The 15,717-nt window shown below is 37.3% G+C and overlaps 1 protein-coding gene across 1 annotated transcript in view; it reads left to right on the plus strand.

Annotated features, from left to right (window-relative positions):
• Positions 1-15,717, plus strand: part of LOC126249617 (uncharacterized) — a 78,425-nt gene that overhangs the window by 17,206 nt on the left and 45,502 nt on the right. Inside the window, exons 2-3 of the mRNA XM_049951286.1 lie at positions 291-392; positions 1,865-1,972. Coding sequence (XP_049807243.1) covers positions 291-392; positions 1,865-1,972 — 210 coding nt within the window. The remainder of the gene's footprint in view (positions 1-290; positions 393-1,864; positions 1,973-15,717) is intronic.

A 15,717-nucleotide genomic window follows, 5' to 3' on the forward strand; every position in this document is an offset into this window, starting at 1 on the left:
TTTATGTACTACATGAATATGTATTAAAAAAATGGGGGTTCCTATTTAAAAAAACACAGTTGGTATCCGTTTGACCAATGGCAGCGCCATCTAGCGGGCCAACCATAGTGCCCTCTGGTTTCCCCCTTCAAGCTAGACGAGTTTCGTTCCTTGTAATTTTTTTGTTTGATGCTTATTTCGTGAGATATTTGGCCCAGTCACTATTAATGGACCACCCTGTATATTTGATATTCAGTTGTTCAAATTGATTTTCATTGTGCTGCTTTTCAAATAATTTGTTACTTCTTCAGTTCTTACACATCCTGTGGAAATCTGATGCTGGATATGGTGTTAAATCCAGGGTATCTGCAGAAAGCATGGATTGTATGCAGACATTATCACAACATCCTAAGGTATACATCTGTTTTGTGAAATAACTTTATTGTAACATGTTGATTAGATTGACTGAGGAAAACTGTACCTTATTAACATAATGTATAAAATCAATAGACAGGTGAGTCGTGTTACTGTCAACAACTGCATGCTCCTATTCCTGAGCTTTCAGAAGCAGTGTTTCAATTTTTGAAACCTTAAAAAAGAAAAAGAAGGGGATGAACATTTAAAAATTTGGTGGGTATAGCACTTAATTATGTTTAAGAAACACACAAGACATAGAATGGAGTGTTGAACAAATGAAACAATAAATGAACAGAGAGAAGAACCCATGGTTTGTGAATTTAAAGAAGTGTGCAGACAGTTATTAATCTTTGTAGCATATTTAAATAGAATAAGTATAAAGATAATTCCAATTTATCATCTGTGTAATAAATCCTGACCATAACCTGAGTGTTCCTAATGCTTACAGTCTCTCACTTAAACTTGTTACATTAAGACCCCAAACTATTTATTACTTGAGTGAGGCATTCATTAGAAATAAACAGTTTCAGTTAGTTGATAATTACCACAAACTTATTAGTATTTGTGTTCTAATTACAGTGAAATTTTATTTAGACAATCTCCCAGATATCTATTATTAGCTGTGCATTGTTTTCTCACCTGCTAAGGTGCTCTGTGATACTTTTCATAAATGTTTATATCTCCTCTCTGTTCATTACTATTATTTGCATTGTTGCAAGATATGATAATCATGTGAACACGAACATTTATGTTGAAATGATTAGAGTATTGAAGGGAAAAATTATTGAGCCTTGTGAGCTGGAGATTAGGTTATAATCTTGATGGCTAAAACTTCAGTAACTGTTTCCTGGTGACAATCTGTGGGCTTCATTAACCTAGGTTTTTCTGATAGCAAAGTCTATATTGCCATAACATCATATCTCACTCAGGAGAATTTTATGATCAACCACATAAAAAGCTTTCAGCAAATCAAATACTGTTATTAGTCATTTAGTGCCCACTAGATTTGAATTATTCTTAAACTTCCAGGCACTGGTATCTATTTTGAATTATTATTTCAAAATCAGTTTTGTGACTATGATTATATCTGGTTCATACTAATAGATACCAGCTCTTTGTTGACACTGAAGATTAATTGGACAAATCTGTAGTAGGTTTGTAGCTATTTGTCACCATTTGTCACACTTTCTTTGTTCACTGTAATTACTTTCAAGGCTTTTAGAGCAAGAAAGAAGTGTCTGTCTGTAAGTCTGTAATATTTGTGGAAATGTTCAGAACACTACCTATGTTTTTATAAAGTTCACACTGTCTTTCTTCTTTGGGGAAGCTGATATGAATCGTTATTGCTTTTCAATAAGTAATTAGTAGCATTAGCAACATTAGTAGTATCAACAACATTAGTGATACATAGTTTATATTTCCAATGATCATTTTATTATAATTTCAGTAACCAAATATGTTTTTGTAGGCAATTGATGCTGTGTATTTTAATTTGGCAAATGAAGAAGGGTGGCACCTGATTACTGGAACTGCCCATCGACCGCATGGTGTAGTTAATGGCTTCCTTTATGTGAAGGTATGTCTTATGGATTTAATGTGAAATATGACACAACTGTCATTTCGGAGGATTTTCAGATTTAAAAAATGAATACTTTTTCTTACTCAGTTAACTGGACAACACTCACTTGTAAATCAATTACCAGATTCAGCTGAGAACTTTCATGTGTATTTATGATAGAAGGCTTCTTGTGCTGCACAACTAATCTGAAGATGCCTGTAGATAACAACTGAAACCAGTGACAGAAAAATGAAAACAAGTGATCACCATCTAGTTAAACAAATAAGAAAAAATAATTCTGAACCTCTCTTTTACATTTTTATGAGGCTTCAAAAGAAGGAGTAAATGAGTAAATTGCAGAAAAATATATAAACACATGGTCCAGTCACATTAATGAGACCACTACTTATGTTCAACATCAATGTGAAATAACCATTCACAGATGACAGGTGGTGGCACAAGCAGTGGAGGGTATGTAAAGTGTGTCAGTTGGACATGGAAAACAGTGTAGGCATTTTAATGAAGTGGAGAAATTTATCTGATGTCCAAAAGGGCATGATCATTGGCTTTCAGGCCAAGGATGGAAGCATTTCTGAAACAGCTATATTTGTAAACCTTTTGCATGCCACTGTGGTTAAAGTATCCTGTGCGTAGCAAAATGGCACTATCCAAGAGTGGCAGTGAGGCAACTATGTTACACTACAGGCCATAGATGACAGGGGTGAACAACAGCTGCGTAGATGTGTACAGGTGAATAGACATGCAGCTGTTGAGCAACAGATTACATAGATGAACCTAGGTGCTACCAACAGCATCTCCTCAAAGACTGATCAGTGAACCTTGCTGTATATGGGCCTCTGCAGCAGGTGTGTGGTTGATGCACCCTTGCCAAATGCTGTTCATTGGACAAGAAGGCTGGAATTTGCTTGCCAGTACTGCAACTGGATGTTCACTGAGTGATGACAGGTGACCTTTACAGATGAATCACTTTTTATGCTCCTTCAGACAGATGGCCATTGGCATGTACAGCATGAAACATTTGAAAGCAGATGGTTCCATGCTGGAGGAGCAGTGTTATGGTCCCGGGAATGTTTTTGTGGCATTCCCTGGGTGATCTCATTCTCCTAGAAGGCATAATGGATCAAAAAAAGTGTGGATATATCCCTGAGGACCACGTCTACCCCTACATGCAGTTTGTTTTTCCTTGGCACAATGGCATTACCATCAGGGTAGTGCAATGTGTCAGTTAAACCCAGTTGAAAGTCTCAGTCAGTTCGCACAATGAATTCTCAACTGAAAAAATGTAGTGCAGCTGGCCATGGCACCTGAGTCAGCATGGCTACACATCCCTGTCAGAACAATACGTTCCAGAATCTCATTGACTCTCTTCCTGCATGTCTCACAGCAGTCTGTGCTGCAAAAAGTTGTTATTCAGGCTTTTGAAAGCCCCCCCCCCCCCCCCCCCCACACACACACAGAAGGGTCCAAAAAATGTATCCACTGTTTAAAAGTCCATAACTTGCAAACTAATAGATGGAGTTGTCTCATTTTTGGTGAAAGTGTAGCTTAAAGTCCAACTTAAAGATATCACTGTAGGTGTTCAAAATGGTCACATCGACACACAAACGATGTCACCAAACTGTAGCACGAACTACTGACTGCAACGTGTTCAGTTGGATATTTGCACATGAATGTATGATGGATTCTCAAAGTTCATCCAATGCACGTGGCTTTTGTCGATAAACGACGTCCTTTAATGTTCCCCACAGGTAAAACTCCAGAGAAGTTAGGTATGGGGAACGTGGTGGATGCCCCACAGCACCTCTATGGCCTATCCATCTCCCTGGTAGATTTTCATCGAGATACGCCATAACACAATTTTGGTAGTGGGCTGGGGCACCATCTTGTTGAAAGTAAACTCTTCCGTCTCCATACAAGTCTCAGATGACAGGTAAAATGGAAGTCTGAAGGTACACCTCACCGGTAACTGTGCCGTCAAAGAAGAATGGCCCAATCAAGCCCCGGTAAGACAACCCACATCACACATTTACTCCTGGAAAATTCACGGCTTTGTCTACATGGATGTTCGGATCGTCGGCGGCCCAGTAGATGCAATTGTGGCGATTTACTGTACCATTGAGTTTGAACTGTGCCTACTCAGACCACACAATCATCTCTGCAAACTCTTCATTGTTGTGCACCATGTTAGTAAACCACTCGCAGTGCTCCATTCTACGATCTGGGTCGTCCTCGTTCATTGCGTGTAGCAATTGTGGGATGTAGCACTTCCACTTTGCTGTCTTCAAAATTCGCCGAACACTTGAGCAACTCACTCCAGTTTCACGGGCACAATGTCTCACAGACTTCTGTGGTGAGCGAGTGAATTGTAGTAACACACGATGGGAGTTAGCTGGACTTGTTACTGTTACAGGTAGTCCGGATCATTGTTTGTTGGCTTCAGATTTGTCTCGAATATGACGAATCGTTAAACGTGCCAGTGGCTCTGTTTGATACTCATTTCGCCATTGCCGTTGAACCTCATTAATGTTTTTGTACTTAAAATACCACTTAAAAACTGACTTCCTTTCATCAAATGTAAGCCTTGTGCCAGCCATGCCATTGCCATTGAACCTCATTAATGGTTTTGTACTTAAAATACCACTTCAAAACTGACTTCCTTTCATCAAATGTAAGCCTTGCGCCAGCCATGTTTACTCGAGTAACTAGGTGCAACTAAGAACAAAACACTGACTATCTGGCGACTGTCATCTGACAAACCAAAACAACGCAACACAATGCTTGTGTAGTGATTGCCAGAACTACAAACTATTACACTACCATAGATGAAACAACTCCATCAATTAGTTTGCCAGTTATGGACTTTTAAACAGTGAATACATTTTTTTGGACTCTCTCTCTCTCTCTCTCTCTCTCTCTCTCTCTCTCTCGTGTGTGTGTGTGTGTGTGTGTGTGTGTGTGTGTTTTGATGATTTTTTTTTTATATGGAGTGTAATGTGTTAAGCTCAGATTGTAAGAATAGGATAGTGTAGATTTCATAATCTGTCCATTTATCATTTTTTCTAATGTAGGCATAACAGTGCTACCCTTTGGCTAGATCCCCAATTTTTCTTTTCCATGTTAAATGTAGGCATTTATATACTAAAAATGCAGAAAAATACAGGAAATAAACACTAAAACAAGGGAAATATGAGCACAACAAGTAATACAGTAAATAAAGTTACAATGAGTTCACTTCAGAAAAATTGCATAATTTATTCAAGAGAAAGAGCTGTACAAACTGGGCATCTCAATAACATTTTGGCCAGTCTCTGTCCCTTATGCAGGCAGTTATTCAATTTTGCACTAATTGACAGTTGTTGGATGTCCTCCTAAAGGATATCATGCCATATTCTGTCCAGCTGGCATGTTAGATTGTCAAAATCCTGAGATGGTTGGAGGGCCCTGCCCATAATTCTTCAAGCATTTTCAACTGGGCAGAGATCTGGTAACCTTGCTTACCAAAGTAGGGTTTGGCAAGCATGGAGACAAGCAGTGGAAACTCTCACTGCATGCAGGTAGGCATTATCTTGCTGAAATATAAGCCCAGAATGGCTTCTCATGAAGGGTATCCAAATGGGGCATAAAATATTCTCAATTTACTACTGTGCTATTAGGGTGCTGTGAATTACAACCAGAGGGATCCTGATATGAAAGAAATGGCAGCTCAGACCACCATTCCTGGTTGTCGGCTGTATGGTGGGCGACAGTCAGGTTGGTATCCCACCACTGTCCAGGGATTCTCCAGATACATCTCTGCTGGTCATCTGGGCTCATTTCGAAGTGACACTCATCACTGAAGACAATTCTACTCCAGTCTGTGAGATTCCAGGCTAAAGACATGCCTGGTGATGCCCCAAAGAGCGGTGGGCTACCAACTGACTGTTGCCTGCCATACAGCTTGATAGCCAGGAGTGATGATCTGAGATGCCATTTCTTTTCATAAAAGGCAGTATGTGAATGATATTCTATGTCCCATTTTGTTGCTCTTCATGGCAAGTCATCCTCATTTTACATTTAAGGAAGATAATACTGCCTGCATGTAGTGAGAGTTTCTACCACTTGTCTTCATTCTTACCAAACCCTATCTTGTTCAGCGAGGTTGCTGGATCTCTCTCCAGTTAAGAACATTTAGAGCATTATGGGCAGGGCCCTCCAATCATTTCAGGATTCTGATAATGCAATGCACCAGTTGGACAGAATTTGGGATGATATACCTATGGAGGACATCCAATAACTCCGTCAATCAATGCCAAGCTGAATAACTGCTTGCATAAGAGCCAGAGGTTGACCAACTTGTTACTGACTTGCTCAATTTGTGAAGCTCATTCAGTTTCTCTGAAACTGTAATCATTTGTTTGTCTGTACATGTAAATCACATCTACTGATTTCCATCCCATTGTCCCATTCAGGTAATTCCTTCATGGTGCATCCTTTTTTTCTTCTTCTCCTTAGAGTTTATAATGAGCACTTGGATTTTCTTCAATGATATGAGCTTGAGGACCACTCTTCTTGCCCTTGCTTCCACTGTTATAAGATCGTTTCTGACAATCTGCTAGCAGAATGCCAATCTATGTAGTATCTGAAGCAACAATTCTGTGAGACCTTTTCCAGTAGCGTCATTTATTTCATAGAAGCCAAAAAATATTCTTCAATTGCAGCTGGTTTGGAAAACACATATACCACTCTTAAAACTATGCTTAATTCCTCCTTGTCATTCAAATCTGCTGTACGGTCGAATATTATTGAATAATATTTATTTTTGAGTGTGATGTTCATCATGATAGCTACAATCTCACCAGAAGTTATGGTAATTATTTCATTTTGTATGCCCCTACTTTAAGCAACCAGTCTGTGAGGTTTAGCCCCCCTAAGAAGATTCAATTACCTGGTTTCCAAACATTTTATGATTGCCTCCTAATGGAAGATTTCTTTCAGGAAGGGAACATGCTGTGGAAAATAATCTTCACAAAACAAATCTCCACCTCCTTTCTTCCTGATCAATTTGATCTTGAGTTGGCTGATCTATTAATTTTGAATTTTTAATTCTCTTCAAAAGCTATTTCCACTTTCACATTTTTGTAATATGGGTGTGGGACAGTTCATGTTTAGAGATAATTTTTGCAAGGTTTGTCAGCTTCTTAACCTATTTCTTATGAGAGAGAGCTATCACTCAAATTGAATAACTTGCAACAAAAGAAAAATACGGGATCTTTTATTTGAGAACATTCAAGCTATGTTCAATTAACTTTTTTGTTATTTGAAAGATGATGGAAGCAATGAAAAACAGTAAAGCAACTTCTTGTTTCACTATCCAAAGGAAATTTTTCATTTTTCACTGTCTTGCAGATCTTCCTTAATTGATCTCATCCTAAACTTGTTGTTTATAATATCTGGCCAGGTTCCTGGATCACTAATGCCATCAACAACTTGAAGGCAGTTACCTTCCGTAGATGATTTTCTTTCTTCTTGGTGTTTTTGGCTTGCTCTGCTTTCTTCTGCAGTAACACTATCATAACCTATTTCCACTAGTGGAACAACTTCATGAACCACTAGTTCTTGTTTGCGTGAAACTTATGCTTCTTCAGCATTATCAGCTGATGTAGCTGTAGAAAGATTACTCTTTTTTTTATCCCACACTGTGCATTCACAGAAACACTGTTACTTCAGTTTATAAAATTATTTAATGTACCCTTTTGCTGCAACTGCTCTTTTGAATTCCACAGATAGGTTTAAGTACTTATGATCCATTCTGCACTCTTACATAAGAAAATTGTATGCCCTGATAGCACCATAAATAGACACACAGACTGTATTCGTACTTCATGCCAGACTGAGGTGCTGAATCAAGTTACCGAAAATACTAGGGCCCTTTATTCAAATGCCACTGGCTCACAGATTCAGGCTGGTGGCCAACTGTCAGAGAAATGGAAATCTGTAGTGTCGTCAGTTGATGTGTAGAACAACTGCCATGGTATTCAACAAAGCTGCCCAGTTTAAGAAAAAGTAGAATCAACAGTGAAGGTGATCTCAACAGTAGAAGTAGTGTGAATGGTGCCTAGTAACATTGTAAATTTGAAGAATTCTTTTTCTCTTTCAGCAGGAAACAAGATTGTTCATTAAGTAAGGAAAAATTTTGACAGGGATCATGGTGGGCCCCCCTCAAACTCAAGTCCTCCCATGACTGTGGTTCTTGCTATAGCCTTAAACCACCCCTTTAAGTTTTGCATTTCATGAAACATTGGTAGTTCATACTTCTGATGAAAAACTCAGTTTCTTCTGGTGAATTTCCTTCTATCTGGTTTTCTAGTTCATAAATGCACTCAAAAGTTTCGATATCTATATAAAAAAATTAGCAGAAGTATGAAAGTGATTGTAAGATGTGGAAATGTGTTACATACATATATATGATATTAAACAGTAGACAAGTAATATATTTAATTTTAAAAAATAAGACTTGCTACATCATTTGCTAAAAATGGTTTTTTAAAGAAAATATGTAAAATACAGGATAGCAGATGGCAACTGTTGGTGGTGAATGATTACGTAAGATGGTGGATACAATGACAGAATTATGTTCCATAAATGTTATCATAGAGTTAAATGTACTCATCACAATGAGGATATGTTGAGTCTTAGACAGCTACAATGAAAACTGCTGCTAAAATATTAAGCTTTCAGACAAATTCCCTCTTCTGAAATAGAAAGCACACTTATTCATACAAGCACAGCTTGTTCACTGGCACTATAGCCTAAATCATAGGCTAGACCGTGTTCTGGGTTTGTGATGGAAGGGTGGGAGGGAGACAGTGCTAGCAAGCTTGTGAATCCCCACAACTCATATTTGTTGTCAGTGCACTGCTGCTGCCAGTTGAATCCAATGTTGACAGATAGAGATAAGTTTCCAATGGCATAAAATATATGGTCATTTTAAAGACTGGCAAAAATTTTAAATTAAGAGCTGGACATTTTCATATTAATTTTTTAGTATAAGTCACACCTGAATTTTGGAGGCAATTTTGGAAGAAAAGTGCAGCTTATCATCCATAAAATACAGTATACACAAATATTGAAAGTTGTTCACCGTACCTGTCTCATTACCTCCATTTCTTAGATGGACTGTTGGAGAGTTTCTACCCAGTATCTGCAAATTGGTTTTGCTGGTTTTAAGACACATTTTTGTGAATTCTTAAAGACCAAGTTCTGATTTAGTTTGTACTTACCTTTAGATCTCAGTCTAAATCATCGCAGTGTAGTTGTTGAGTCCTTCCTTTTGACTGCTTTCAAATTTCGCCCATTATGACAGTGAAAAGGAGTGACAGAAGACAAACACCCTTGTTGGAGTCCACTTTCTGTTCTGAACCAACCTGATCTTCCATTTTGGACTTGTGTAATGCTCTTGATTTCATCAAATAATCGTCTTACTAACTTTCTCTATCCCAGATAAACAGTTATACAGCTCATTTTTCACCCAGTACTTCTCATAGCACATTATTGTGGCAGAAAAAAGGTCAGTTGTTGATCCTTGAGGTATGAAAGTGTGTTGTGCCTCTAGTGTAGATTAATCAACTTTTCTTATTTTGTGTCAAAGGCAGAACACACAGACATTTAGTCCAAGAAATATCACCTCTGTAGTTGTTGCACATCTTCCTATCTCTCTTTTTAATTATGACTCCCTGCTTCCAATCATTAGGTATTAAATTTTCTTTCCAAATTATGTTTATATCACTGTACAGTCACTGGTGCCCAAGGTGTCCAAGTGCTTCAACCATTGCCACATTGAATTCAACTGATTCTGCAGACATATTGTTTTTCATTTCAGACACCAATTACTCTACTTTCAACTAGATCAAGCTATCAGGATCAAGTAGTTCATCATCTACTGCAGTATTATCTCCATTACACTTTAACAAAGTATTGCCCCTGTTATAATTCAATAACAAACTTCTCTAATATTTTTGTCTTCTGATTCAGCGTTTAACCACTGGAAAGTTTGACTAATTAAATAAATTCACTTTTGGTTCTTACGTTGTTTATCATGTTTCACAGCCTTTTGTATCCAAATCATGAGATATTTTGGTAACCATTTCTTCTTTACATTTCTTTTTTCATCTTCAGCTAACTGTCTGACTGTAAATTTTTTGCTGCTTCTACTCCACTTAGGTCTACCTCTTTAGATTTTTTTTATCTGACTCTGTCATCCATATACTACATGAACTGTACCTACCACAAACTGCTTATGGCCTATGGTGTCAACTCAGATCTTCAGCCTGAATGACTTTGACATCATTAACTGCTTTCCTTCCATTTGGATCAGTTTGTATGTAATCTATTATTGTACGAATTTTATCATCCCAGCCATACTTCAAGCCCCTGAAGACAGAAGCATCTGTTACATATGTATAAAACATCCTCACGGGCAATGACCTCTTGGAATACCTTACTACCTTTTGTGAACTGTGATTTATTAGTCTCATAACATACACTTACAAATCATGTGATTATGGTACAAACTAGAATCTAATATTAATTTTAAAAACTATATTTAGTCTATGTTGAACCATCCCTGTTTCTTCTTCTCTTACTATCAAATCTATTCATCAAGAATCAGCAACATTAATGGGCATGGGTCCCTTTGACATAAAATATTCTGGAGGTAAACTAGGCTCCCATTCGGATCTCCGGGCGGAACCTACTTCGAAGAGATTCAGGCCGAAAGGAACTTTCAGGTTGGGAACATGGAACGTTAAAAGTTTGAACAAGCAGGAACATTCCAGAGATTATTAGATGATTTAGATAGATATGGTGTAGACATTACAGCTATTCAAGAAACTCTGTGGCAGGGGGAGGGTAGCATAAAGAGGGGCAACTATAAATTTTTCTGTGGAGGTGTGGAAGTTCACAGTTTCGGAACAGGTTTCGCAGTACAGAGAAAAGTGCTTCATGCAATCAGAGATATAAGGTTCATTAGTGACCGACTATCAGTTATAGTGTTGTCCGGCAGCTGGAATAGACTAGTAGTAATTAATGTACATGCACCAACTGAGGACACTGAAGAGGTTGTTAAAGACGCCTTTTATGAAGAACTAGATCAACTGTGGGATAGGTGATTTTAATGCAAAGATAGGGAAGGAGGAAGCATTCTGGCCTACAATTGGGAAAGGAAATTTGCATAACATTTCGAATGATAATGGCACAAGGGTGGTTAATTTTGCTGTTTCAAAAGACATGATTGTTGAGAGCACATATTTCAAAAGAAAGGACATTCATAAAGCAACTTGGGTCTCTTTGGATGAACACACCCAAAACCAAATTGATCATGTTCTTTTAGATCGGAGATGGCACACTAGTATAGAAAATGTTAGGTCTTTTAGGGGAGCAGACTGTGATTCTGATCATTTTCTTGTAGTTGCCAAAGTTCACCAATGGCTTATCTACAGCAACATCAAGGTGTCACAATGCAGAACTTGTTAGGTTCGACATTGACAAGCTAAATGATGAAAACTTTAGAAGAAGATACATGATAGAAATTTCAAATAGATTTGATGCCCTCAGGACACACAAAGATCAAGACAAGGATGAAATAAACAGTGGATCACTGTGAGTAATAATATTAAAGAGGCAGCAAAGGTCACAATAGGTACAATTCAGAAGAACAGGAGGAAACTGTGGTTTGATGAGGAATGCAAGAAATTGTTAGAGGAAAGGAGAAAAGCGCAATTAGATTTGGATAGAATGGGAGACAGAAAACGAGAGGAGTTCTTGAACATGAGAAGGGAAGTTGGTCGTAGGCTACGGGCAAAGAAGAGCGGTTATTTGAACAATCAAATTAAAAAAATGGAAACAAACAGTAAAATAAAAAACATTAGAGAACTTTACCTAGAAGGAAGAAAGGAAGGAAGGGGTTCAAGGCTAGGACAAATGCACTTCGAGGGGATGCCGGGGGAATACTGACAGACCCCAGTGCTATATTAAGTAAATGGAGGGTGTATTTTGAGCATCTATTAAATGTACACCAGGTAACAGGAAATGAGCAAGCATACAAAATACATACAGCAGAACCCCAGATACCTGAGCCACCATTAAAGGAGATGCAATCAACAAATTGGAAAACCATAAAGCACCAGGATCAGATTGCATAACTGCAGAATTAGTTAAAAATGAGGGACATAAATTGGTGGAAGTATTTTGCAAAGTGATAAATAAAGTATGGAACTCAGAGATGATACCTGAAGAGTGGCAGGAGTTGGTTCTGATCCCAATTTTTAAGAAGGGCGACAAAATGGATTGTAGTAATTATAGAGGGATATCGCTATTACCAGTAGGTTCCAAAATTTTCTCGAATATTCTGCTAAGCTGGCTTTCAGAGGAACGGATCAACTATAGACCAAATATTCACCCTGCATCAAATTTTGGAAAAGAAATGGGAATACAATAAACCAGTTCATAATCTTTTCATAGATTTTACAAAAGCATATGATTCAGTATTGCAATCAAAACTGTACAGAATTCTTTTGGAACTTGGAATACCAAAGAAGTATGTTAGACTTATAGAAGCGAGTTTGAAAAACCCAAAAGGTAGAGTACACGTGGGGAAATTGGAGTCAGAAGAATTTGTAATAAAGAACGGATTTAAGGAGGGAGATGCCCTGTCTCCATTACTTTTTAATTTATTCCTAGAATATATTGTATGAATGGCAGCAGATAATTCAGAGGGTGTGGAGTTAAATGGAAATATTAAGATATTAGGGTATGCAGATGATCTAAACATCATTAGCGATAGGAAAGAATCTGTAACAGCAAATGCGAATGCGTTAATCAAGGCTAGTGGAGATGTAGGACTAAGGATAAGTGAAGACAAAACTAAATACCTGGTTACTACTAGAATGCCAACAGCAGTAGATCAGGAAATGTTAAGAGTTGGAGACGTGCAGTTTGAAAAAGTGAACACATTTAAGTATCTAGGAGTGGACATCACTTCGAGAAATGAGATTGAATACAAACTGAAGAAGAGATTACGGGCGGGAAATGCCTGCTACTTCTCACTGAATAGATTAATTTCATCATGGATATTGTCTAGGAATTTAAATATTAGAATATACAAAACTATTATTCTACCAGTTACGCTGTATGGGAGTGAGACTTGGTCTCTCACTGTGCAAAATGAAAAGCCGTTTCGAGTATTTGAAAACAAAATTTTGAGGAAAATTTTCAGAGCAAAAAGGGATGACATTAGCAGTGAGTGGCGAAAACTGCATAGTGAAGAAGTTCACAAACTCTGTTCAAGCCCTGACATAATCAGTATTATTAAATCACGTAGTCTGCGATGGGCGGGTCACGTAGCTCGAATGGATGAGGGCAGGGCAGCGCGCAGAGTACTGGTAGGGCACTTAGAGGGAAAATGTCCTGTGGAGAGACCGAGGTGTAGATGGGAGGACAATGTGAAGGCTGATTTGAGGAGCCTAGGTATTGAAGGTGAATGGAAGGAAATAGCCCAAGACAGGGACAGATGGCGAAAATACGTTGCTGCGGTAATGGACTCTCGAGTCCGGTATCACTAGTGAGTGTGATATTTAGTCTATGTGGCAGTATCTATATTTTCTAATTTTCCAGCATAGGTTAATATCTTTCTTGATAATGGACAATTTGTTTTTTTTCACAATATAATGCTAATTTGCAGTTGGATTCTGCTCAAATTATCAGTTCATCTTCCATGAATTCTTCTAATGAGTAATAACACTTGTGTATAAGAATTTCATGTAACTTCTTTTTTAGTATCCCTAGTTCCATGTTTAGAATGGTTTTGCCTTTAAGTTTGTTGTAGGGTTTCATGCCCATATATTGTGGGGTCTGAGCATATAATTTCAATCTATGGACAGGAAGCATAAAATTATCTTTATTCCTTGTACTATATGGATGATCAAATTGGTTTTTAATTAACAATTCCGGTTTGTTCTGTAAAAATATCATTAGCTCGTATATGTATAGGGAGGGGACAATCAAAATTTTTAGTTTCTGTAATAATGGACAACACGATTCTCTTTGCTGTGCAGTGCACATATTTCTGATAATTTCCTTCTGGAGCTTCTGTACTCAAGATGTATTATTGGAGCTTCCCCAGAAAATAATGCCATATCTTATCACTGATTCAAAGTAACTTGTATATGCTACTTTGCGAGTGGACATGTTAGTAGCACTTGATAATATATGCATATTGTATGCAAAGCTACCCAGTTTACTGCACAGATACTCAATATGTGTGTTCCATTTTAAATTCTTATCAAGGTGTAGACCTAGAAATTTGGCAGAATGTACTTCAGTTAATTCTTCACTTTTATAATTTATACTAATTTCCTGGTCTTTTGACTGTTTGGTTCTGAATTGAATTAAGTTTGTTTTTGATATGTTAAGCTTCAGACCATTTAACTCAAACCATGACTCTAGCTTGTCTAATGTACCAGTGAATCGTTTCTGTTTCTTTGCTTTCTATCAAGACATACGTGTCATTAGCAAACAGGATGGATGGTGAATTTATGTTTTATGGTAAGTCATTGACATACAATAGAAAGAGAATTGGACCGAGGATCAAACCTTGCGGGACACCCTGTGTTATTGTTTTCCAGTCTGAATGCTAGTTTACACCATTTGAAGATATGATTGTTCTTTGTTTTTTATTAGATAAGTAAGAAGTAAGCCATTGAAGTACTGCACCCTTAATCCCATATTTTTCTAGTTTGTAGATGAGCAAGGAATGATTTACAGAATCAAAAGACTTTGTCAGGTTGCAGAAAATTCCGGCTACTTGACTGTTTTTGTCTAGAGCTGTGCTAATTTTTTCTGTGAAATTATTTATGGCATCTGTTGTATTCTCCCCTTGCTGGAAGCCAGACTGACTGCACAAAATAATCCCCTGTGATACAATAAAGTTTTGGATTTGGATAGCAGCTACTTTTTCAAAAATTTTTGACAGCACTGGAAGGAAGGAGACAGGATGATAGTTCCCCATATCATCTCTTGACACTTTCTTAAAAAGTGGTTTTATTTCTGTGTATTTTAATGATTCTGGAAAACAACCTTCTTCCAATGATTTGTTGATTAATTCAGCTAGTGGAGGACTTACTATTTTGTACACTGATTTAATTACTTTCACAGGTATCCCATCCCAACCCACCAAAATTATTTTTTAGTGATAATATAATGTCTTCTGTTTCTTTCATTGTAATATTTCTAAGTTTCATGGGAGATATATTTTTTCGATCAAGCCCATATAGACATACATTTTTATTGTAATTTGTAACATTCATGTTTGATTTTGTCACATTGATAAAGACTTCAATGAAGTGTTCCGATATTTGAGCAGGATTTACAGTGGTGGTGTTTTCATGCTTTATTTTACAAATTTCATGGCTGTCGACTTTAATGCCCAATTCTGATTTCACAACAAACCACACTGATTTTGATTTATTCTTATGATTTGAGATTAGTTCACTGTTAAACATTTGTTTTTCTGCCTTTACAACATTTTTGAAAACATTTTTATAATACTTTACATATTCAATAAAAGCTAGATATTTGTTATATTTCAGTTCTTTGTGCAGCTGCCATTTCCTAGCACTAGAAATTTTTATTCCTTCTGTTATCGAAGTTAGTTTACTTGTCACTTTGGTGTTGGCACACTTAGGCAGAAAGGTTTCATCGAATACAAG

The sequence above is a fragment of the Schistocerca nitens genome, chromosome 3 (assembly GCF_023898315.1).
Source record: "Schistocerca nitens isolate TAMUIC-IGC-003100 chromosome 3, iqSchNite1.1, whole genome shotgun sequence".
Lineage (NCBI taxonomy): Eukaryota > Metazoa > Arthropoda > Insecta > Orthoptera > Acrididae > Schistocerca > Schistocerca nitens.